Source organism: Rhododendron vialii, chromosome 1a (assembly GCF_030253575.1).
Source record: "Rhododendron vialii isolate Sample 1 chromosome 1a, ASM3025357v1".
NCBI lineage: Eukaryota > Viridiplantae > Streptophyta > Magnoliopsida > Ericales > Ericaceae > Rhododendron > Rhododendron vialii.
In genome coordinates this window covers 16,720,318-16,746,981 of record NC_080557.1, presented here as the reverse complement: position 1 = coordinate 16,746,981, position 26,664 = coordinate 16,720,318, and the positions used below count along the sequence as shown (strand labels likewise).

At 36.4% G+C, this 26,664-nt stretch overlaps 2 protein-coding genes and 1 pseudogene across 2 annotated transcripts in view; all 3 read right to left on the bottom strand.

Moving 5' to 3' along the window:
- Positions 1 to 1,888: 1,888 nt before the first annotated feature.
- On the bottom strand, positions 1,889 to 4,167 carry LOC131316423 (uncharacterized). The gene is made up of 2 exons (XM_058345782.1): positions 2,918 to 4,167; positions 1,889 to 2,342 (listed from the first exon to the last, which is right to left on the bottom strand). Exons 1-2 carry the CDS (start codon positions 3,513 to 3,515, stop codon positions 2,263 to 2,265), a joined length of 678 nt encoding a protein of 225 aa, XP_058201765.1. The 5' UTR covers positions 3,516 to 4,167; the 3' UTR covers positions 1,889 to 2,262.
- A 3,468-nt stretch (positions 4,168 to 7,635) lies between these two features.
- On the bottom strand, positions 7,636 to 25,763 carry LOC131322419 (beta-amyrin synthase 1-like; annotated as a pseudogene).
- The window catches only part of LOC131322416 (beta-amyrin synthase-like), an 87,968-nt gene continuing 68,939 nt past the window's right edge, over positions 7,636 to 26,664 (bottom strand). The window contains exon 18 of the mRNA XM_058353738.1: positions 7,636 to 7,953. The gene's annotated coding sequence lies outside the window, so the exon portion shown is untranslated. The remainder of the gene's footprint in view (positions 7,954 to 26,664) is intronic.

Sequence of the window (26,664 nt, the reverse complement as noted above, 5' to 3'; positions counted from 1 at the left end):
TGTGTTTTGCCCTTGTTCATATGATCCGATTACTGAAAAATGGTAGTGGTTTTTGGAGATCGTGGAGGCCTGGGAACTCGATTCTTGTTAGGGGTGGGAATGGAGAGACCAAAAAATTCCTCACTAGGGATCGGGTGGGTTCTGAGGTGTAAAGGGGTTTTGGGAATCAGGAACGGATACTCAACCCTGATCCGACGCGAGACTGACTACCGCTAGTCTTCGGCCGGCCCGAAGAGGGAAGCCTAATGAATGTGAGATGCAAAGCCCGCACCTCATTAGGATATGATACTCCTATCTAGACTGATTTGGGCCATAGGGCCAACAGTTCGCAGTCTTATGACAGAGTCTGAAAATTTTCAGCGTCCTGCGAAAATTCGCAGTTCTAGTAATCAAGCTAAGCCAAATTGAGCCATGCCATAAGTTCGGGTTGGCATTCCTCCTTTGATTTTTGACAGAAATTGGCTTGTACTTACCAAAAAGAAAAACTGGAGTCGGCCATATGAATCTGTTTTCGTTGAGCTCTATTGAGACATCGTATTTTGTGATATCGATATCCCATAATAATTTTGAACTATGGCATCTGCTCCATTGCTACTCCTAGCAAGGCTAATTTGGACCATAATCTGGCCTATAATTTTCAGTCTCGAGACTAAGTGAAATTTTATTGTCATGCAAAATTTTGCGGCTTTAGTAATCGAACAAAACAAACCAATTGGGTCTGCTTAGTTGGCTACTCTTGTACACTTCTATTTCGAAGGTCAGGGGGTCAAATCTTGCCGTAGCAAAGAATTTCTCCCATTGGAGGGGCTCTTCCTTCCTTTTTTGATTCTTCCCAATGATGGGCTTATATTTTGTGTTGGTTGAGTTGTTGAGTTTGGTTATCTCGTGAACTCTCACCAATTGATGTAGTGTCCGTGATTTGTACTTTGTGTTTTGTAATTCATATATGATGTAAATTATCTCTCTATAGATTGACCAAAAAGAAAATAAGTAATCGAATATAACTAGATCGAGCCTTAAGTCTCAATTAGTTGGGGTAAGCTATATAAAGCCTTATAGAAGTACAATACAATTTTCCCTTAAACTTTGCAAGTATTTATGATCGCACAACACTCTAAGTACTCCGCCACTTGATTCCTCAAATTGTACAGTGTTGCATCATCTTCAATCTCTCTTTATTTAATAAGATTTGGGACAAGATACTCAAAACACTCATTTTTCTCTAATTCTTAGTTTTGATGGATCACTCTGTCAAAACTAGCAGTTTGATTTCAACTAAGCTTATATTTTCCAAAAAAAGAAAAAAACTTTATTTTCCATTTATAACTTCGTTTTACTCCTCTACCATTAGAGTTCGCCCCCGTGAATGGCCTTCATATCCAAATCAACACACACAGAGACATCTATATATAAAGGAAACCATAAACTTGTAATCAAAGGGTAGAGTACTATTGGACGGTCCAATAACCTAATACTCCCTTCATCCCAAAATAAGAGTTCTTTATTTCATTTTGGGTTGTTTCTCAGTTAGTGACTATTTTAAAAAGTAAATACGTAAAAATTTGTACAATTATCATTTTGTTCGTTTAAAAAGTTAATGGGTAAAAGTGGAGGATAATTTGAGAAAATAGAGGTAAAAGTGGATGTGAAATATGTAATGATGACATCTCTTTAATAAATTGAAATTACGAAACTGGACGTACACTTAAAAAGGGACGGAGGGAGTAACCAATAGAACTAAATAATCATCCTGACACATCAATATCAATACGTATAGCCTCCTAAATTCATATAAATAATAACCTCAAACAAATAAATGAGTCATAAAAATAATAAACACATGTACAGTGTATATATTTAGTAATTGGAAGTGACAGAATTTTGGAACTTTTGAATGATATCCCATTGGAATTGAGAACATTAAATAATTTGTATTTTTTTATGATTAATAATCCATGCTCAATTGAGCAAGTCAACCCTAACTCCCACATATCAAATCTCAAAGGAAAAGAAGCCCAATGTACATCCTATAAAGCAGTTGTGTTGTTTGACATGGTGACATAACTTTATTACATAAACCTGCGCCCAAACAATTTGTTTAGACTAGAAAAGCGAAAAGAACCTAGAGGATACAGAGTACAAGCATTTTCCTCTAATGAAGCTTTTCTTCGAACTCGTGGAGTAACAACTCCACACCATTTTTCATCGTGGTGTGTCTGTTTTCTCTGTTTTTTTTTTCTTCTATAAAATCCATCCCACCTTTCAAGAGGACTGCATCACAGAACAAGCAACTGCTTGAGCCCAATGCCTCAACTTCGTCTTCACTTGTTGAGGATTGTCGCCTACAATTAACCGTCAATGGATTAGATCATATCTGTATATGAAAAGTCGCTCATTTCCTACTTCTTTCTTTGGTTTTTCCATTTGATATGATAATTGTATATCATAAGACTCATTTCAACTTCTCACATCATTTATTTGTACGTTAAGTAATAAACATTAGCCAATTTCCTCGATTCAATAGAAGTAATACTATTTCAACCAAAATTTAAAAAAATAATGATTTTTTTTAAGTTTTCTTTATTTCAAATCGGAACACCTACCAGGTACGTAGCTCACGGTTAATAGTATTCGACCATTTTGGACAATTGATTGTACAACAATATTGCTCTGGTAAATCATTCTGGCAAGGAAGATGAGTATGCTACTAACATATATATGTTGATAGATGTGAGCATACAAACATACCGGAAAATAATAATGCCAAAAACTATTTTTGTTAATGCCAAAATTTTAATGCATAAGAGCCTTATCCTTGCATGCGATACAAGTCTTTCATACATTAGAATTTTGGCATTAACAAAAATAGTTTTGGCATAAATAATGAGAGAGAGATAATGAAAATGGAAGTACGTACCAGGGCTGCATATCTTCCAACTAGAATTATCAAAGTCGCTTCCAGGGCTGTCAAAGGATGATGAACGGCTACCAAGAGATCTAGAAGAGGACTGATCTCCTCCTAACGAGAGTCTGTTGCTACTATTCGTAGGCGTCGGGGTAGAGACAGGGCTCACCTGTCGATTCACCGCAAAATAAAGGTCCAGTGCAGGCAATGTGTGGCACAATTGCCTCTTCCCATCTTGATCCAATTCGTTGAACCCGAACCCAAGCTCTATGCAACCTTTGAGCTCGTTGAGGTCGTCGTCTGTTAAGATATCTTGATCTCCCGAATCAATCATCATCGACATCTCAGCCTGGTGGTGCTTTTTCATCCGCTCTTGCCTTATGATCTGCCGTCTCCTCCTCTCCCATGCGATATCACGGGGAGTCTCGCACATAGATAGCTGCTTCGACAACCTCTTTCGGTGGTTGTTGGGCCTCCAGAATGGAGGTGCGTGCTCCAGCCTCTGCAACTCCTCGTCTTCTGAGGACAGAGACACCGACGATGCTTTTATTGTTGGTTCTGTCGTGACCATATCAGTCGTCTCCGACTCGATCATGTTTGTTTCCTCCATCTCCTTCTATGTTCTGTGCGTATTATCAATTTTATGAATCGATTAATATCGTACATACAGTCTTGTCTCTTGACAATATTTTTTTTTTATGAATGTATTTGCATACATAAAATATCAAATAGTGGCAATGCCGGTAGTGGTGGTGGGAGAAAATGTAGGATGAACCACCACCGCCCCGGCCAGCCGAAAAGGGGTGGGTGGGATTGGGGTGGGGGTGGTGCTATAGTAGGCAATGTATATAAAATGCAATGCTGCTACACGTTCCTGTGGGGGAATTAATGGGTTTGTTTTTCCTCTTATTGTTTTGAAGGAACGTAGGTCTTGGCACCAGCCCGACCAGTTTGCTCTGCTGCCTCTCCCAGGGGCTATAAGAGGGATTGGTAATAGAGGCCCAACATCCGGAGGTCACTCCTGTCCATCCATTGTGGACTCTCTCTCTATCTCTCTCTAAATATAGACAAATGTAGACATATACCTATATGTTCTGTCTTGTCTATGTAATCCACCTCTCATTTCTAACAACCGTTAAGTGATCCTCTATTTTAAGTTTGGCAATTGAGGTGTTGCCTGGACCTTGTTACAAGAAAGTATTTTGTGTAATAGGGATATCACACCACAAGATGTGGTATTTCTTCCACCAAAAACAAGACACATATGGTATCCCCAACTTCTTTCATATGTCTCCTAGTCTCCACCTCCATTCCCCAACCTCAAAGCCCATAGCATAACTAGGAATATGCATCAATGGAGTACTATAAAATAAAAAAAATTCGGTCATAACAAGGATGGATGGATGAATTATAAGTATCTATATTTTATATTAATGACGATATCGTTTATCAACTTTCGTATGTTTTTGAAAAATTGAAGTAGGTACAAATTCTCCCAATTAATTTTAGATGGGTGAATATTTGAACAATAATTTTTACAAATGCACACTCACAAATGTCCACATTCTATCTTTTTATAGTCATCTACCTCCTCAATGAACGGCTAGGATTATTTTCATCTAACAACCTACATTCTCCTTTTAATTAGAATCCTCCTACTAAATATATTTTCTTCTTCACATTTCTAAAATATTTTAGAATTCTCTACAAAAGTCTAGCATATAATAAAGTTTTTTACAATCTTGTAGAACATTTCAGAAAAAAAATGTACAGTAGTCCATTATCATTTTTTAAAAGTATTTTATCAAATAACATGGTCTTGCAACACAAAGTTAATTAGATAGTTTGATTAAACACTTAGGAATGTCTAATTGAGATAGTATATTTTTAATAAACAATTAAAACGTTGAAATGTTGAAAAATGGCTTTGACTATTGAAGTGGGACCTAGTATGAATTCTAAATAAAATAGATAATATTCACCATATTTTTAGTTATTCACAAAATTCCTTAATTAACATGCACGTAATCATGTTAGCTAGTTAACTCAACTGTATAAAAGTAATATTGTTTGATTAAAATAAAACTTAAACTACCAATTGAAAAAAAAACCCTAAAACTGAAACAAAAAAATTGCAGTAGGGGCTGTGCCCCCAATGCACCTAGGGTGGCTCCGTGGCTGCTCAAAGCGAACCTAACACCGCTGCCAATCAAGAGCGAAAACCACCAATACCAAACTGCCATCGCCACCATCATCGCCGTTAGTGAGACGACAATAATTAACCTATCACGTTTTTAGACCATCACCATTCTGCAGGAATCAGCTCTAGGCCATATATACCTCATCTCTCCATAATCTGAATCGTTCACATCTTGCATAACACGCGAAAGGAAACATACATGACAGTTAAAAATCAAATCGGCCGGCTATTCATAAATATGTGTATAGGTTGCATTTTATTCTGTAAATTGTAAGGTTTAAGTTTGTAACCCGTTTTCCATTCCTAGCTTTTACAGCATAAAATGCGACTTTTCCACGTCTGTATAATGAATTGATTAAAAATTTGACTTTTTGTAGTCATATTGTTTTTGACGTGTTTCACGAGATAAACAGTTCAGATCATAATTGATGTTCAAGGAAGAGCCCATAAATTGCAAGTATGGAAAGGCATGGAGGGATGAGGTATAGTGAAGAGCTCATCCCCCCTTGTAATGCCCTCTCTCTACCATTAGCACCACCAGACCACGTCCTCGCGTACGTGCCGCCACTTTGCTGCTGCATGTCCCTATCTCTACCACCAGCACCACTAGACCTCCTCCCCGTCTCCCACTGCTTTAATTACTGCATGCCGTCCCTAACTTTCCCAATAGAAAAGCTCTTTGTCTTTTTTTTTCTTCTCCTAAATCGTGAACTTGTTTGAAGACCCACATCCGTGGAGAGGAATTCAAAAGTTTTTTTCGAAGGGATGCAGTCATTTTATGGCTCGCTCAACAATGCAAATATTGAGGCATACCAGGTCTATGCAAATTCGGGCTTTTCAGGATAATATTGTATTGGGGTTCGGATTTGGATCAGTCGGTTCGGGCTCCACTCCTGGCTCCTTCCGTACAGCTCTGTGTGTCCTCCGCTCAACCTGCAACAAGTCGCTAGGGCTGGTGGTAGCCCAGTGACCCTCCGATGATCAAGTCAGATCTAGGGAGAGGAAGGTAGGTCTAGGGTTAGGGAGAGACGGCGTACTTCTTTAGGTTAGAGTCCCTTTGCTTTTATAGACCTCATTTGACTTGGTCCCCAAGTAAACGCGTGGAGGGTATGCTCGAATAACCGCCTTGGGTGAAGTCAGAAGTGACACACCGGATAAGGAAGTTATGGAGCACATGGCCAGGTCAGCCTGCAATGATGATCCTCGTGTTGTAACCGCCTTGGCCTACATCATGACGATGCATGTGACCGAGCGTCTGGGTGCACGAGGACAAGACTTTTCCTTCGGATCACATGAGCTACAGCTGCAAGGTTCGGGTCGACTATTCCTGAACAACTTCATTAGAATCCCAAGCTGTGTGTACCGAAGAGTCCTGACTATGACTTCCGATCAAGCCCGGTTGTATCGGCGAATAATCCGAACGTCATGTCCGAGTGGATCTGTCACCGAACGATTGTGCATCCCCCAGCTGAGTGTCTCGGTTGAGCTATCTGGACCTCTTGACATAGTGGCTTGGCCGGTGATCAGACCCATTTATTTGGGCCACTACACATTGCTAAGGAAGGAGGTCGCCAGATGGCAAGTCCCCGTAAACACAAGGCTCATAAGCAAAAATCACGGCTCAAGGACCTTGATGATGCCCAAACTGTTCAAGCATTCAAACCATATGCAATACATAAGAGCAAACGAGTGCATACATACCATTTGAAGGTAGTTGTCACGAACCTCATATGTTCCGCGCACCGAAGCATCATGTGATACATTAGTATCGTTTTTCTGCTCGTGCTTTTCTAATAGTTTTTTTTTTTTTTGCAGGTGCTAGAGGATCCTTATCCATGAATGTGTTTCTTATCCATGAATGTGTTTCATTGCTTCTGTTTTGATCATTTTTTCTGTTTTCCTTTGAGTGTTGGCCATATGTTTTTCGTTTGATTGTTTGGTTTGCTCTGGCCGTATGTTTTCCGTTCCTTGTACTATCTCTTCTTTATTAATGCATTTCTTACTCTTTCTCAAAAAAATCCAAAATGGATATATCTCTAGAGCGTTACAAGTATCTGGAAAAGGTGATCACTATTGACCTTTGGGCTATGTGTATATAAAAAGGGACTGCATAAGTAACATGGGGCTCATTTAGCTTTAATAGTAGAATAGTAACTTATTTTTTGTCTGTATTAAAAAAATTTCGCATTTGTTAGTTTTGGGTCAAACTTTTGTGACTCATTAATCCAAACTTACCCATAGTAGAATTTGTAAATAATTGGGTTCGAGACTCTTCGAGTGTCAGATGCAAACCGTTTGAACACTCCTAGAAACCAATTCAAGAAAGGCTTGACAGATGGTATCCATCATTCAAACAAGTTAATTGACACATTCTGTAGATTCATGAGGTATCCAAGATATGGAGAAGTGCTTGGATTTATTTTTGACATTAGCCAAGAGTAGGAAAAGTGCTTGGATCTATTCATAAAATGAGAGAGAGAGAGAGAGAGAGAGAGAGAGAGAGAGAGAGAGAGAGAGAGAGAGAGAGATGTGGTAAAAGGGGCTAAGGGGGAGCCCTGCCCCATGCTAGTATTAATTTATTATACTTGGGTGTGTAAACAAAAGTTGGCGGTTTGATGGCTACAATTTCATCCAGAGAGGTTGTTCGGAAACCATGATTGAAAAACATCTGTCGGCCGTGACCTCTGAATCAGCTTTATGAGCACATTTTTAGCCTCTTGATCAATAGCGCTACTGATCCATTTCATTTTTTTCTACTAAGTACACCAAAGAACAACCTAAACCTTCGAAATTTGATACATGCATTTTGTTACAGCAAGAATTGACAATGAGCCGAGAGATTCAAGAACTGACGTGATCGAGTTGAGATCCTTGAATAAGTTAATCATGCAATTTGACCTTGTTTCGATACTCTGCAAGTGCCCATAGCGGGTATATATTCCTGTAGGCTGCATAATGTAGCATGCAGTTCTTCATGAATACTCCAGTTATTTCCTGTGGTGATTCAAGGTAAAGATCGAGGTAGAGGAGAAAAAAAGAGAGATTGCAACTTAAGAAATGTGAAGTGAATCAATCACCTGTTGGGGGAATTCTCCAGTTTCTATTTGTGAATTGATTAGCAACTTGGCAGCGCGATGTAGAGGTAACGGGTCTCTCTCAGCCTGTTACAATGTCGAGAACGTCACATACAAGTTTTGTACATGGATCTTTTATTTTTTTCAACATATCTAACTAATCGTGTAACGCAAGAGCTAGTAGTTGTTTTCACCTGACCGGAATGAATTAGACCCATCATGGCCCATGAAGTATGCACCAAATTGGATCGGTTGTCTTCCAGCGGTACATATTTCTGTTTTGATAAATAATTGAAAGAAATAATGTTACGTGTTTTTGAGTCACAGACAATAAAATTAACTTGATATAATTTGGCTAAAAAGTTAAAAACCTTGAGGGGACTAGAGAGAGAGAGAGAGAGAGAGAGAGAGAGAGAGAATTTGTAAGAGTATGACAATGCTTGTGGAAACTGATACAATACCATGAACCATCTGGCATTTGGATATCTTCAAGAAAATGAACTGCATTTACGATGAAAGCTTCAATCTCCTTTTTACGGTGCCCGGGATATAATTTCATGAATAGCACAAAAGCCTGGATTGATGCTGCTGTGCATTCTCCGTACTCATGTTCTACTACAACATCCGCGAAAAACTCTGTGGGATTAAGAAGCTGGAAAAAATCGACATGAAACAAAAAATATAATTAACCCCAGAAAAAGAAACTTGCCCTTATTTATGTTCAAAATAGTAACTTAGAAGAAAATCGAGTAGCTTACCTCTAGCCAAGCCCCTCCTTTTGCAGGCTCCCAAACTGATAAACCTCCATTTTTGCTCTGAAAATTTTAACAAACATCAATGGATTTTCATACTCTATACATATTACCTTGTACCATACCAACATAACAAGAGTGGAATATGCTAGTACTTCTTACTTTGTGTAATTTTGAGAAACACCCTACCTGTAAAGAGAGGATGACATTTACGGCATCATACAATCTTTCTGCCTCATGTTTCGGACCCACGATTTCTGGTGGCAGTTGTGATAGTATAAGACAACACTGCAAAGGAAAAGGAAATTATTATTGAACAAGTTTCATCTATATTCATTGATATATAGTTATGCATCATAATGGATGAGAAAAGAAAGATCAAATTCACCTTAAGCCCTTCTGCAGTGCAGTCTGAGACTTGCCAGCCATGATCTTGATCAGAGAAAGTCCAAGATCCTTTCGAATTGTGCCTGAACATTTTTTCGAAGGCACCAGAAGGATTGTTCTTGACCTTTGAAATCCAAGGGACGCGGAAGATCAATACGTGATTGTGAAAAGTAAAACAATTACGTATGTACTTTACGTAGAAGAATGGCCGATTACATATACCTGTGAGTTTTTTATAAAATCATGTCCTTTTCTAAGAGTTTCCCCTGTTTCTTCAAGTAGATTACAAGCCAAAAGTGCCTGAACTGCAAAACCTGTGTCCCATTGTTGACTACCAAAACTCTGCAATAATTTAAAACTCAGCAATAGTTAGCTTGCATTATAAATATAGTCTGCAACAAAATGGAGCATCTAATTCACATTTTTGTTGCTCCCTATTCTGAGAATTTTCATTCTCTTGTTTGCAGTTGTTAATTTTCAACAAATAATCAACGACTAGAAAACAATATCGATTAGGTTTACTATGAGATAATGATATAGGAGTGGATACCTGCATCTTCATTCCATCTTCAGCAACCCACATGTAATCTGGGATCCTGGCAAGATGTTTCTTAAAATAATCACCATGAGGATCTTCTACCCAACAAGAAAGCATGCAGAGAACCTTCTCAACACATCCGATGGTGATGTATCGACTGTTTTCATCTTCGTAATGAATGTATTCCATCGTTGTTTGAAGCGCTTTTTCTCTCACCAACTTGTTGAAGGGCCACCGTGTCAGTAACGGCTCAGTTAATATGTAAAGACTATCCCATAGAAAATCCTGAATCAGGGGGTGTGGGTAGTACATATCTTCCTGCAACCATCCAGTACGAGACATTTTGTAAGATCACTTGACTTTGTTTCTTATATTTGGTTATGTAACACATTAACCTTGAATAATGTTGAACTGGAGACTACGAGTCACGAATACTGATAATCACACATCTGACCGCCAATTCTTTTTTCAAGGTCTAGTTTTATGCAATCCAATGTTACAGCTTTGAAACTCTAACCAAAAAAAATGCTAAAGGACTTCGCGTAAATCACAAAGGACGCGTAGTTCTGTAGGCATTACATAAAAGAACATGTGACGTAGATACCTTTGCACAAACATGCCGGTATTTCTTCCAATCAATTTCATCATAAGGTTGAGAATGAAGCTCTTTCCTAAGCTGCAGAACAAGATTTGTGATGGGTCCAACAAACCTCTTCCCGTATAGGTACGACATTGGCATGTAAACCATTCGACAGTAGCACAACATTTTTGCTGCATAAACAAGTGAACATATGTAAAGAAGGGGTAAATTTGTGTGTGTGAAAATCTTGCCAAAATCACATGCTTAAGTGCATAAAACTCTATTTTTTAAAACAACATTAGCACTTTTTTTAATGATTACAAAAGAATGAGTTTTATGCACTTTTCTTTTAGCAGATACATGGTACGTATTCCAGTTACCATGTGCATGAAAGTCTCTCTCTCACTCTGTTTCTTCTTTTTTTTTTTTTTTTTAAACTTTGAGTTTTTCAATCTTACAAAAGAAGGTAACTCTAATTAGGAATACTTAAGTCATAATCAAATAACTCAGTCATGGCAAGTAAAATTTGAACTTACCATTTACCCTTTGGCAACATAATTAATAGTTATTAGTTTCACATTTTAGTTTTATCAAAACATTTGTGTTGAGCAGTAGAATATACCTGGATGCATAGGTAAATAAGGAGGAAGGATCCAAAACTCTGGTGGCATGGGGTTGCAGCTTGACCAATCAAGCAGACCAAATATCTACACAAACAATAAGTAGACCTATCAGTAAATAATTAATAAAATACAAGTACAAACAGAAATCGCGTTAACAATCCTCAGTCCCCTTTTACGCCCCGATAGGTGATGCGTGAGTCTCAGGAGAGAAATTTTTCTAATCTAATTTTGGTAATTTCATAATTCAAACACCTCTCTCTCTCTCTCTCTCTCTCTCTCTGCTGTCTTGTTGAAGTTGATCATCATCTACGCCTCAATGCCTCGGGGCATACGCCTAGCCCCATGGATAAGGTAAGTCATTAACTGATAATCTACTTTATGCTATCTATTTGTATGAATCTATCTTTTATAAAATGTGCATTTTTGTATTTTAAGTTATTTTATTAATTTAATTATTTTAAAAATTAAAAATTAAAAGGCTTACGCTTCAATGCCTCGGGGCATACGCCTAGCCCCATGGAGGGTCAAGCGCCTCGCCTTGCGCTTTCGCCTCTAAAAACTTTGGGGTATACTACTCTAGCTAGATGAGATTTCTTTAGCAGTAAAACGCAAATATTGATGCCATTACTCTTTAAAATTCGGTCAAGCAAAATCTATAATTTGGATACAAAAGGCTAATTAATGATCATCATATATATATATATATATACACACACATACATACATACATACATACATACATACCGAAAGCCATGTCTTCCCCCAAGAGGGTATCGCGACTGCACCACCATGATCATGGATCCACTCTCGACCTCTTTTCACAGCATTATCTCTGCCCCCGGACGGGCCCTCACCCAGAATACGCATGCAAATGTAGCTGAGTACAGTGCAGAACATGATGCTGTGGCCCTCTATGTGGAATCCCCACCCTCCATCTTCATTCTGTTACAATCACAATCACAATTAGCACTTCTCGTTAGCATGCACTAGTGGGTACATTGAGAAGGATAAAGGCATACCTGGTGGTTGTATATGTACCGAAGAATCTCCTTCTTGTGTTCTGGTGAAAATATTTCGTCGAGATGCCCTGTAATGTACAGACACATGACCTGCATTTGGCATTTTTTTTTTTTTTATAGGCAAAGAAATTATATTAGAAACTTGATAATTGGTACATCGAGAAGGATAAGGCAAGCATCATTGAAAGGAAAAAATCAATCCAATCATATGCTAGCCAACAATCCAAAAAGAGAAGAAGAAAAGATCAACCAAGAGTTGGGAAAAAAGAGAATTACAAAAGAACTCAGATTTTATGCTTTCTAATGCCATCCAAATGGCTTTTGAAGTCTTCAACGGAATAGATTGTAAGATTGCATTTGGCATATTATTTTAGCAAAAGTCGGTATAATAATGTTAAGGAAAATAGTCCTACATTGCTTGTGAGTAGAATGAGTGATCACTTAATAACATTTGAAACTTCTCTACTGATTGCTAATTGGTTTTGAGATAGATGTAAAGTTTCCACAAATAATTCGTATTGTACGACTACGAAGTCACCCTTACGTGAATGTGTACCCTAACTTCGAGATTTCCCAAAGTTAATTTCGTGCGATGGGCTTCTTCTTCATTGAGATGCCCTGTAATGCATTGCATTAAGTCTAGGTACACCGCACGCTTATTGGGTCCCACAAAAAATACAAAAAAAATATTTATAAATATTAAAATTATATTTTATGGGGTCCTATAAAACATATGTTCCAACAAATATCGGTAGGTATGTTTTTTAAATTCGTAACTGCATTCAGTTTCACACCTACATATTCAGAAAAACATACCTATCGATATTTGTTGGAGCTGATTTTTTTACTTCCCAAAGTAATTTCGTGCGACGGGCTTCTTCTTCATCGAGATGCCCTGTAATGCATTAAGTCTAGGTACACCGGACACCTATTGGGTCCCACAAAAAATATAGAAAACATATTTATAAATATTAAAATAATATTTTATGGGGTCCTATAAAACATCTGTTTCAACAAATATCAGCAGGTATGTTTTTTAAATTCGTAACTGCATTCAGTTTCGTCCTTACAGATTCAGAAAAACATATCTACCGATATCTGTTGGAGCGGATTTTTTTACAGGACCCTATAAAATATTATTTCAAAATTTATAGATATTTTTCTGTATTTTTTTGGAGTTTGGAGTGGGCCCCAATAGATGTGCGGGACACCGCATTCCATGTTGTGGCCGTCTTGCTTCTGTATTTAAAAGGTGATAGGAAAATAGTGATTGGAAACAATTACCAGGGGAGGTAGGAAGAATAGCGGGCCAGCATTTTCAGCGGGCCAATGGCCATCTTTGGCCTGCATGGCTGAGGAGAAACGCAATGCCCTTTTCACGGAGGCGGTGGCAGCCTCATAGGTCACGTCCGCATCTTCGCCGATCTTAACTGCTGGAATAGTTTGTTGGAAATTATTTTCCTTCAACAACTGCATTTTTAGAAGGAGAATTAGCCAAATCTACGAACATGTCGTACTTTATTTGATACCCTGTAAAGCAGAATCATATGATGATTTCCATCTTTCAAGTTTTGCAGCCCCAAAAGCGAAATTTTGGTTTGTCCGATATTGAATGATTTACAACATGTCCTCGGTATATGATGATTTATTTTTTGTCACTCGATGGATGTACTAGCCTACTTCTAAGGAGATGGGAAAGAAATACCGTTAAGCGGAATACGGGTGGAGCAAGTCCAAAGGGCATCAATCACCACACCAAAGCCTCGCGTTCTTGGTGAGAATCGAATTCTCACCTTCCATGTGGAAGGGGTGAGAAAGTATCATTAAGCTACAAGTCCGTTGATGCTTCCTCGTCTAGTTAACCTAACATTTTGAATGTCGAGGTCCGAGGATCACATGTATGTACAGTACCTATTCATTACGACCATCTAGGATAAAATAATAAAAAAGTAAGATCTTCGCACCGGTTCAATCGGATTGAAAATTAGAGCACTTAATTTTTTAATCATATTTTTCCGTTAGTTTTATTAACGGTGTTAACGATTTTACTGATTTGGAACGTAAAACAAACTACAGGGACAAAATTGAGACAATTGAAACTAGAGGGACAAAATTGAGACAACCGTAAAACTAGAGGGACGACTACGAAAATTTGCCCTATAAAAAATGCTAGGTACACTACACATTTACACTATATTCATGTGGGAACCACCCCGAGTCCGACAAAAATACAGAAAAGTGCCCATAAATTTTAAAATATTTTTTTAGGGGACCCTTGCAAAAAATCAGCTCAATCCAATATTGGTAAGTGTTTATTCTGAATTCATAGTTTCACCCCTTCGAATTCAGAATAAATATTTACCGATATTGGATTGAACTGATTGGCTCCTACGATAATTGATTCTGGAGATGCCCTGTCCCATGATATTGTGCCAAACACTAACACCACAATTGAGAGTTAAGTGTGAGGAATCTCAAGGATAAGAGTATCACGGACTTTAGAGATAGAGCTTTTGAGGATGAAGGTCATCATACGGTGCGCTTAACTAAGCACATGCTTAGGTATCTCAGGCCTATGCGGTTCATGGCCTTCAAGATTAGAATTTTCAAGGGAAAATGACAGTTAAGGACGTGTTTTAATAATTAATACCCGCTAAGGACATTTTCAATTTTAACAAATGTTCTCAACATGTCATTGGTAGGTATTAATTATCAAAACATGTCCTGAGCCGTCATTTTTCCAATTTTTAAAGATAAGGTTGTCATATGGCCGGCCCAATCAAGCACGAGGCTTGTAGCCGAAAATCAGGGCTCATGGATATTGACTATAGTTAAATATTTTAGGATTCCAAAAAGTATGCAGGCCCTAAGCGCCAGCGATTGCATACCATTGAGGGTAGTTGGAACGATCCTACATGTTTTGAGCACTACGTACAGCGTCATGTGGGATATTGCTCGTTATTCTCCATTAGTTTTTTTGTAGGTGCTGGAGTGGTCTTACTTCCATATGTGATCGTTTAATTACTTTTTGCAATTTTATTGAGAGTAGGCTTTTTATTGCTTTTGTTTTGTGTCGTGAATTTCTTACTCTTCCTCCCAAAAAGAAGGCAACGTGTTTATTGCGACGACGGTGTAGTGCAAATAGTCGTGGGCATAAATCATAATAGTAGCAAGTGAAATGGATGAGGGACGTAGCTAATTGGCCGGCTTCATATTTGTCAATACATCACTTTCAACCTCACGATGCAAAATCATTCACGAAGACTAGGAATAGAATCAATAATAGATAAAATTAGACCCTGTTCCATTAACATTTTTTAGATTATTGATTCATCTCGACGAGATGAATTGAAAAAGTAAAAAAAAATTACTTTTACGTAAATATTTTGGGAAATAACCATTTTTAAGCAAAAAAAATATAAGTGGTTATTTCTCAAAATATTTGAGAAAAAGTAAAAAAATTTCCTATTGACGAGACGAATCAATATTTCATAAAAATTTGGCGCACAATTAACAAGTGCGAAATTTTTTTGAATAAAGAACAAAACGTGCACTTTTTCTAAAAGTAAAAAAAGTGTTAGTGGAAGTTGGAACCGGCCCTTAGATTGCATCATCCAATCAACTCAACGCCTGGGGGTTTCCGTGTGGTCTTCGCTAAATAGAAAGATCGTTGGCAATCTCACGTAGTCTTTTTTTGTCAAGTTCGTTGTCTCATTTTTCTATCCAATACTGACCTGAGTTCGAGTCTAACGGGGAATAGATTTGGGGTTCAGGGCTATGGATATTCTCTGATCTCCGTTAACTAACATATTAACACCTCGCTAACCTCTGATGATGTATACTGTATGACAAAAAAAATATCTATCTACTCAACAGAAGATAGAGAAAATAACTAAAGTTTGGGTAAATTTCACTAACAACCCCCCTGCAGGTTTTCTTCATGACAAATACCTCCTTCATGTAGGAGATATGACTATAAATTCCTTGTGTTCAATGTTAATTTCACTAATTCTCCAACCATGAATAACTGTTGTTCACCAAACGCATCATGAAATCATCAAAAAATGGCTTATATTGCTTAATTTACTATTTTTTGTAAAATAATAATAAAAGCTCCCAGTTTTCAAATTTTTAACAAAAAATAATAAATTTATCTTTTCTGATCAAAACAGTTCTTTCAACGAGTAAAAAGAAAAGGGCTATTAATAAATTTTAAATTGTTTTGATAGAAAATAAGTGAGAGTTGATGGGTTTTTATTACTTTTTACTATTGCAAAGGATGAATTTTTAGATGTAAGTCACTTCTTGTTCATTTCATCACGTGTTTGGACAGAAAATTGTCGATTTAAGCATCGGTAAAATATACAAAGAAACCACATGAGGATTCATTGTCATTTTTTATACGTGAATGAGGTGGATCCTTTTGGCAAAATCTAAATGTTGTCAATAAAATTTGCACTTAAAGCTTTGTTTGTTTTTCCGAATGGAGCTCCGTTTGGTCTTTAGGGGAAAAAGAGAAAAATTTTCCTTATAGTGGAGCTGATAGGTATTATTATCCTAGACCTACTCCACAAGATATGCTTTATGAAGAATCTGGTTTTCAAAAACAAATGTCTTACAGTGGTAGGACTATCTATGAATGGAACATAGATGGTATGACTGAATATCAAATTTTTGGTGTTGCACATCAAATGATAATGGAATATGTAAGCACTAACACACCCATCTCAATATGAGAAGGCTATTTCGTTCTGACAATGATAGAATTAAAAATTCTGAATTAGTAGAATATGCTAATGTGCAAGAACAATTAAATCACTGGACAATTCCTCCAGTACGTCATTCTGTCATATATAGACATGGAATGTTTGAATTGAAAAGTAGCATGGCAATTAAAACTGTTGAAAGAACAGAAAGCCTGGAATTGAATGATAAGATAATTAATCTTATGGATCGCACTGATCTACTTGCACACATGCAAAATTATAGATATGTTCATATAGGTTTAGTGCAGATTGCCCTTAAACCTTTAACATTACTTGGAATGGACACCTGTTTACAAGTCACTTTGCGTGATGGAAGGTGCAATAATTGGAGATCCTCAATTATTGGGGCTATTGAGACCAGATTGAGTCATGGTCCTGTTTATTTTAATGCTTTCCCTGATTTATCTTTATCTCTTACGGATAGAAATATAGGAGAAGCTTTGAATTGTAGAATCCAGACTAGAGGTTATGATTTCCTGCCTGGATCCGAAGTTATTGCTGTAATTTATAGAATTTATTATAAGGTTATGAATACCATGAATCCCAGGGTTCGAATGATGCGACCCACAGATAGAACTACCTTAGTAGAATCTAATATGTTGACATCAAATGTTGCAACTAATATGTTGATTAATTGGGAAGAAATTACCTTCCCTGATAACTGGACTATGCCTAATACGGTTCCACCTAGACCCATTAGCAATACAATTGAACAAATAGTTCAAGATAATGATGGCACTGTTTTCTTAAATTTTAGAAATTCTCAGGTCAATAATTATGAGAGAAGTTTGAGTTCTCGTAATAATCAAACTCCATATAGAGTTAGCATACCTACTACTAGTCGACATTCGACATCGGAGATTCCAGAATCACATCATCCTGTGGAGGATGAGAATTTGATTGGGATAAGATTATCCCAAAACCAAATACCTCATGGTGTTTATACTCACCAAAATAACACAGTAGAATCACCTACTGCTAGTGAGATGGCGTTTAGTCTTAATAATGATAATAGGGGCTGAACTTAGGAAAGAAATTAATGCAGAATTTCAACTCCCAAAATATCAGGAGTTTAGGAGTTGGTATTTCAATAAATATAATTCTAGTCAATTACAAAAACCTATATGAACATATCTATAATTTTGCATGTGTGCAAGTAGATCAGTGCGATCCATAAGATTAATTATCTTATCATTCAATTCCAGGCTTTCTGTTCTTTCAACAGTTTTAATTGCCATGCTACTTTTCAATTCAAACATTCCATGTCTATATATGACAGAATGACGTACTGGAGGAATTGTCCAGTGATTTAATTGTTCTTGCACATTAGCATATTCTACTAATTCAGAATTTTTAATTCTATCATTGTCAGAACGAAATAGCCTTCTCATATTGAGATGGGTGTGTTAGTGCTTACATATTCCATTATAACATAATTCAGCCCTTTTTTTTTTTTAAATGAAAGGGAACATTCCTGATAGCACGTCTGTCAACGATTTATCGGAGCAATAGGCCAAATCACCCTTCCCGGGTCCTCATGGCCGGACAAATCCGAACGCGACTTGGGTGACGTCCCACTACCTTGAATGTTATCTTACATTTAAGTTTTCAGTTAACGATTATAAAAACATTTTATTTGAAGTAAAGGCTTCATCATGATATCATGGCTTATGTTTGCACTAACACCTAAAATTAAGCCATAATGGCTCTGATACCAAATATGTACACAAATATGTACTACAAAGGATCGGAAAAGAACTAACCTTTTTATTAAAGGGAAAGAGACTGCAAATATTACAAGGGAGAGAGAGGCGGAGTGCTTGGTTTTTACAGAGAGAGAGGGCAAAACCAAAAACCTGCCTAAACAAAAGCAGACGCGTCCTTTATATAGAGGACTCTACAGGAAAAGAAATTATTACAATACAACTGTATAACTGTGGAAATAATTGACAGACCAACTTTTCCACCGAAACTTACCCTATAATTGAGTAACTTTGAAAATACTCCATTATTGAGCTTTCAAGTAACACTTATAATGTACTCTGTTATTGAGCAAAATTTGATTTGAAGCTAAGCAACCATTATTGGTCCTGCTTTTCTTTTCCTTTACGGGTTTGAGTGGTCACAATTTCCACCATGCTGTCCCAAAAGTCACCCAATGTGGGCTCATGCTGACCTTTTTCATAAGGGTCTTGAGATTCGCCAGCAAGACAAGTAAAAGGATTGCTGTCAGCCTCATTGCTGGTGGCTGATGTCATGGATGCATCATCGGAAGCTTGATTGACCGATTGTAAAAATTGATCCTTCATATAATCCATTGTTTTAATAACAATTTCTTCATCAGAAAGGGATGGATTTTTGGCCCTTATTTGAGCCGAAATTTCCAAGAACGGATTCTTGATTGAGGGTTTTTCCCTCTGCTGAACCTGCTTGGCTAGCTCTTGATTTTTCAATTTTATTATTGATAGTTGCTCCTCAATTTGGAGCCCTTTCCACCATTTGTGCTGGTAGAATCGTTCTAAAATTGGAAATCCAAAATTGTCTTTGGCAACTTGAATATCCCATCTCCAGATCCATGGGATTCCGCAACATGCCATAGCTTGAAGGAATAATTTTCCTTTTGGAATATTGGGTCCCCATAATTGAGACTGAAACTTCATGAAGGACTCTATTTCCTCTTGTAAATCTTGTGGAAGATAATCCGGATGTGGTCCAAATTTGTTCCACCAAGATATAAACCAATTTGGAAAATCAATTTGTCCAACAGATTTTGGACATATCTTAAAAAACCAAGAATGCTTCTTCTTGGGATTTTGATAATAAAAAGCTTTAGTCCAAGCCTCAATATAATCCCAATAATTATATTGGACTGTGGATGTTATATTATCCTTTTTCATAGTCAATATTCTTGACTTTTGTGGGTGAATTCCCCATCTGTGGACTGGAATAACCATCTTTATTATGGCTATTATATTGGACTGTGGATGTTATATTATCCTTTTTCATAGTCAATATTCTTGACTTTTGTGGGTGAATTCCCCATCTGTGGACTGGAATAACCATCTTTATTATGGCTTTGCTATAACTGATTGGACCATTCTTTTGATCCACCTTTTCGTAAGTGTGGCTAAATTCCACAGATCCTGTTTGAATTAGCATTTGCTCATAGCAAGGACGATATTTCCCTTCAGGAACTGGATATCCCATTATATCCATGTATCGGGACCTAATTTCCCAAGGATCATCTTTGAATTGTTCATCCTGAGATTCCAGGATCATAATTGTCTCAGTTAATTCTGAGGTTCTGAAGACTTCTTCAGTTTGAACAACCTCCGCCATTGAAGGTGATGATGGTGAGGCGAAATTAGCCTCTTGCAGAGATGGATATTGCAATCTCTGAGCCTTCAAGTAGGCTTCTACTTCTGCTTGGGTCACCTTCGGACGACCCCTGCCACGAGGAGAATTTCCACGACCACGACCTCTGTCTGGTGGCCTGTTCATTCTGCAAAATTAAGCAGTAGATAATAATATTAACTCCGATTGAAGCCTGTCAATTGTCAACTGGAGAAATTCCATATCCCAGTCTTCATCATCATCAGTTCCATATTTTTGATAATGTCTCAATAATGCCTCTCTGGTATGAACCCATCGTAGAACATTACTACGAGTATGAGGCCATTTTAAAATTGTCATTTCAACATGGGAGTTGAAAACAGCTCTTTGCAATTTCAGATATTGCAAAAATATTGTTCTTTGCAAAACAAAATAATTGTGATTCATCCCTGCAAAAATTCACGGGTAAGGAAATCAGGTAGAGAATTATTTTCTCCCTTTATGTATTCAATTTCAAAATCAAAGGCAGATAATTCGGACTGCCAACGGGCAAAAATTTGTTTTCAAGCAAGATTTTTAATATCCTGTTTCAATATTTGTTTAGCTGCACTGCAATCAACTTTGATTAAAAATTGTTGATTGAGTAAATCATCTTGAAATTTATTTATGCATTTAACAATAGAAAGAATTTCTTTCTTTATTGTACTATAGTTGGTTGGAGCATTTTTAAACAAACCAGAAGTAAATCTTACTAATTCTTCTTTATTAGAATTAGTATTATATTGTTTCAAAATACCTCCATATCCTATATTTGAGGCAACTGTCTCTACAGTCTTCTTCCAATCAGGATTAGCTATTGCTAGACAAGGCAATTGCTTTGCTTTTAATTTAATTTTTCGAACAGCCCTAGTATGCTGTTCAGACCATGGAGGAGGATTCTTCTTAAGTCTATCATATAATGGTGCAGAATCCTGAGCCAAATCTTTATAATAGTCTCCTATATAATTGAGACTTCCTAAAAATCTTTGCAATTGGGTTTTATCTCTAATTTCATCCGGAAATTTAGAAGCAAATTTTATACTTCTATCAATAGGGATAATTTTCCCTTGGTGAATGTTGTGACCTAAGAATTTGACCTTAGTCTGAAATAATTTCATCTTAGGTGCAGATACAACTAAGCCATTTCTTTTTATCACATCTTTAAAAATTCTAAGATGTTTAACATGTTGATCTATGTTCTCAGAGAATATTAGAACATCATCAATATAACAAACTGCAAAATCAGAATGGGGATAAAAAATATCATTCATAATATTTTGAAATTCTGAAGGTGCATTCTTCAGACCAAAAGGCATAACATTCCATTCGAAATGACCAAATGGAACAGCAAATGCGGTCTTATACCGATCAGATTCCTGAATTTGAATCTGCCAATATCCTGATTTTAAATCAAATTTAGAAAAAATGACTGCCTTATTCAGTCGATCCAACAAGTCTTTTTTATTAGGAATAGGATACCTAATCCACATTAAGACTTCATTTAATGGTTTATAATTAATAACCAATCTAGGAACACCTCGTTCCTTTTCAGCGTTTTTATTAACGTAGAAAGCTGTGCAACTCCAAGGAGAATAGCTTTTTCTAATTAATTGTTTTTGAAATAAACTGTCAATCTCATTTTGACATAATTTCAAATATTCTTGTTTCATTTGAGAAGGTCTAGCCTTTGTAGGAATTCTTTTTTCATTAAAATCCTTCTCATAAGGTAATGAAACAACATGCTGTTTCCTATCCCAGAACGCATTAGGGATATCACTACAAATTTCTTTTTTAAAACTCTCTTCTATTTGAGAAATTTTCTCTTTTAAAAAGGGTTTTTGTAAAACCTCTTCAATGTTCATTATTTGAATTTCTTTTTTGAGAAAATTTATTTGTTTATCTTTATGAGAAATTTTTCTCATTATATCATTGATTTCTTTGTAAACAGGTGGAGATACAAATTCAAAAAATATCTCATGTTCACCTATATGAGCAGATATTCCAGCCGTGCTAGTCTTCATGGGAAGCAACATTGATAAAAAAGGAGTTTCAAGGATTAACTCCTGTTGAAGATTCCTAATACATAGAAATGTTGTTTCTAAACAAACTCCCTTATTACAAATGTAAACATTATTGAGTTTGTCTTTAATTATCATTTTCTCTCCACTAGCATTAGTGAGACTTTGAGAAGTTTTCTCAAAATATTGGGTTGGAATAATTCCTTCTTGGATACAATTCATATCCGCCCCACTATCAACCAAGGCAATGATATTGTTGATAGTGTATTCCTTATGGATTACCAAATTAACCTTAATATGCCATTTTTGGTAAACCACTTTGTTTATGGAATTCAAATAGGCCAAATCATCAACCTTGCTTGGTTCGCCTTTATTTTCCAAGACAACCAATCTTGTCTTGATATCATAAAATTCTTGAGCAGCTTTGCTCTGGAAAGTCTTTAATGACCGAATCTCGGCCTTCAGAGTATTAATTTCACTCTTTAGATCAGGAATTGTAACAGGTTTAAAATTATCTACCTGTTCTAGACGATCCAGAATAATTTTCAAACTATAATTTTCATTAGGAAGCTGGGGTCTTTCTTCCTCTTCTTCTTTCATTGAAGATATACAAGTTTCTATTACTTTCATCTTAAGTTGGGGATCATCAATTTGATCGATAACTTCTAGAAGACCCTGCTGTTTCTCAGTTAGAACATTCACACTGAGACCATTCATTTCTACTATTGCCTTCCAATAATCATCAGAAGTAGAACATTCAATACCATTGCAATTGCAATTATCAGTGATCTCCTCCTCTTCTGATTTAGAAGAGGTATCTTCATTCTCAGAAAGATCATTAATCTGATCTTCGGAATCAGAATCACTAGAATTAATTAGAAGTTTGTAAAGGGTCTGTTTTAACCCTTCATCCAATTGAAGTTCTTCTAATTTCTTTTTGGTCTTGCATTTGTTTGCATAATGACCTATTCTGCCACATTTATAACATTTGGCAGAGACCTTCTTTTTACCTTCATTTTTCTGCTTTCTAGCAGCATTCTTAGGATTTTTTGAGCTCGATGGCTCATCCCTATCCTTATGTTTCTTTTTTCCATACTTCTTTTTAGAATATTTTCGAGTAGTCTTATTACTACTCTTATTCTTATGAGGTTTAGAATACTGGGGAAGATCATAACCAAATTGGTCACAAAATTGTCCTAACTCTTGTTTACCGGTTAGGTTCTGCTTCTTCAATTGATTATGCAACTTTATGTCATTACACAAAGTCAATCCTTCCTGGATAATTATGGCTATAAGCTGACCATAAGTGTATCTATTATAATCAATGGATAGACCATTATTTTGGTCACGCAATTTCTTCCTAATTTTCTCAGCAAAGAAATAAGGTAAACCATCAACAAATTTTGACTTCCAATGCTCACTATTAGCATCAATTCTTTGCATAACCTTTGCAAGAAACACATCTTTATACCAACGAAAATGAGTTAACGTTGGACATTTTAAATTTTGAAGTAGCTCTCTACTCCTTTCTCGGGTTATCCCAATGACCAACAAAATGTAAAATTATTGACTGGACAAGAGTGTAAACAGCATCTTGTTTTATTGTGCCAGTCTCAGTAGTTTTAACTGCATTTAAAATTTCTTGTCTTTGGTCTGTGGTTAAAATGTTATCCCACCAACCTTTAAGCATACCAGTGAATCCAACTGTGATCCAACCGGCGACTTCCTTATCCTCATTTTTATTATTAGTACAAATTGTGCTATACATCATCATTTGATGTGCAACACCAAAAATTTGATATTCAGTCATACCATCTATGTTCCATTCATAGATAGTCCTACCACTGTAAGACATCTGTTTTTGAAAACCAGATTCTTCATAAAGCATATCTTGTGGAGTAGGTCTAGGATAATAATACCTATCAGCTCCACTATAAGGAAAATTTTTGGGATATTGGATTTTATTAATAGTCTCATGTTGAGACTGAAGAAAAGAATTTTCTAATTCTGCTATTTGCTCTTCCATTCTGACCAATTGGTCTCCAATGGTATTAAGACAAGCATTAGTATGATTATTCTGCTTATAAATTTTACCATTTGGATCTGTGTTAGTCGGTCTAACAAAAGCAGCAGTTTCCAAAGGTGGATCAGACTCAGAATTGCCCTCAATAGACAAAGGTATAGTTGGAGGATGAACTGCGCGAATCACAGTTCTTGTCATAGACCTCCAATTCCTATGATAATCCTGTATAACATTTATGGATCTATCACATTCAAGCCAATACCTTCCATAAAACCATTGAGTAAAAGGTACAATTTTTTGTTGGCTTTCCAGGCAATCATAAAATTCATTCTTGAATTATATTTTCTGGTTATTTTGATCATACGTAATGATTATATATGCTGGTGATCATCAAACACAGAAAAATTACAAATAATAATAATAATAAATAGAGAGAGAGCTAGTGAAAAAGAAATGATCCAAACCTGAAATTGAAGAAGAAGATCGGCATTGGGCTTGACTCGAGAGCGGTTAAGAGTGAAGAGCTGACGAGCGTTTTCAACCTGGGCATGCTCCTCAGGGGTGCCATAATCGGGATCAAATTCCCATATTTGGCGCCCAACAAAGTTGTTCGTGCTGTATAGGTAAGGCTCATAAGGACCCCCGCCTTCTGCCACCTTTAATCTCCACATTGTATTCTGCACAATAATATTAATCTCGGTTGTTAATTTTTACATGAACATCAACATCCCGACAACACTTTCGATGGAGCGAAGAGATACAATTATATTCTGCGACCTTTAGCTTCCACGTTATATTTTGCTAAATATTACTTGCAGATTTTAGTTATTATCATCATCAACAGGCCAACGACGCTTTAGATACCAGTACATCGTCAATATATCATCATATAAATTAAAGATTTATTACTCGCCAGCTTCTTTAAATTAGGCATTCTTTTATGGTTTTTTTTTTACCGGATAAGAGAGATTAGTGGCAGAGCTATGTTGGGGCCCGAGGGGCCCCGGTCCCCGGCATCCTAAGCTCCTGAGTTTACTTCTTGACTCCGCCACTGAAAGAGATAAGAGCATACGGCAACTCTGTTTTGCTGGAATAAGTGCTGTCCTAGCTTGGCTCTACATACATATATTGGCAACGTACACTTTCAAAATTGGCAAAACTGGGCGTTAATGTATAACACCACACTTTGCCTTTAATAAAGGAGATTGCCGGGCTATCAAGAGAAAAATGCCGCAATGGGGGAAATCAAGGTTATGAATGTCATACCAAACAAATACCGGATTACTTTTTTATTTTTGTTTTAATAAAATATGTATATTATAGTATGAATTTTTTTTATTTAAGAAAATAGCACTACTAACGACAAATCAGAGAGAGAGAGAGAGAGAGAGGGGGGGAGAGGGAGAGATGGACTACCTGTTGTATCCATGTTGGTTGGCTTCTGTTGTTAAGTTATTGGGTTTCAGCAAAGATCAAGTACTCAGAGAGAGAGAGAGAGAGTGTGTGAGTGAGTGCTTATTGAAGAGAGGAACCCGTAATTTATACACAAATGACATGGGAAAACTATGTCATTGGTCCTATATTTTATGCAACTTTTCACTTTGGTGTTCGTCACTTGGTTTTTATTAATTGGACCCTACAATTTTGTTTATCTTTCGATGTACTCTTAATGTCACTTTCCACTAATATCTTAAAGGAGAGAGAAAGAAAAGTAAGGCACCGTTCCGCTAAGATTTTTATTTTTTAAGTATTTATTTACCGCTTTATGAAACAGGTTATTTTCTTATAATACATCACCTTAAATTTTAAAAAATAATTACTTATTTGGAAAAATAAATACTGTACTTATTTTAGTAAGTAGAATACACCCAAAATAAAAGAAACAAAAAAGACAAAGACATGTTTGTTTGTGATTTTTTTTTCCAGTCAAGCGAAATTCAATACGTATTTGTCTGTGATTGATAGTAATTAAAAGAGACAAAAAAGATAAAAGAAGAGTATGTCAATGCTCCCCTTCCAAATATATAGGTATATGGTAAAATAGAGAAAAAGAAGATAAAGACATGTTTGTTTATGATTGATAGATATGTCAAGTAATTCAATTCAGACACGGACGGAGCCAATACATATTTATGTGGGGCGAAACATAAAACGTTAAATTTGATGTTCAAATGATTCCATGAATTTTGAAGTTTTCGTTGTAGTACATATACTTTGAAATTTAAGCATGAAATTTAAATGAAAACTACTCTCATTTAACTAATTAAAATCATTCCTTGGAGAAATGGTATGAGATGAATATGCATTGCGAATGAGTTTTTAAGTTTATATTTAGTGTAAAATTTTCTTAAACTTACATTAGGAGAAGTCCTAAAATCAATCTCCTTAAAACATTTCGTACGTTTAC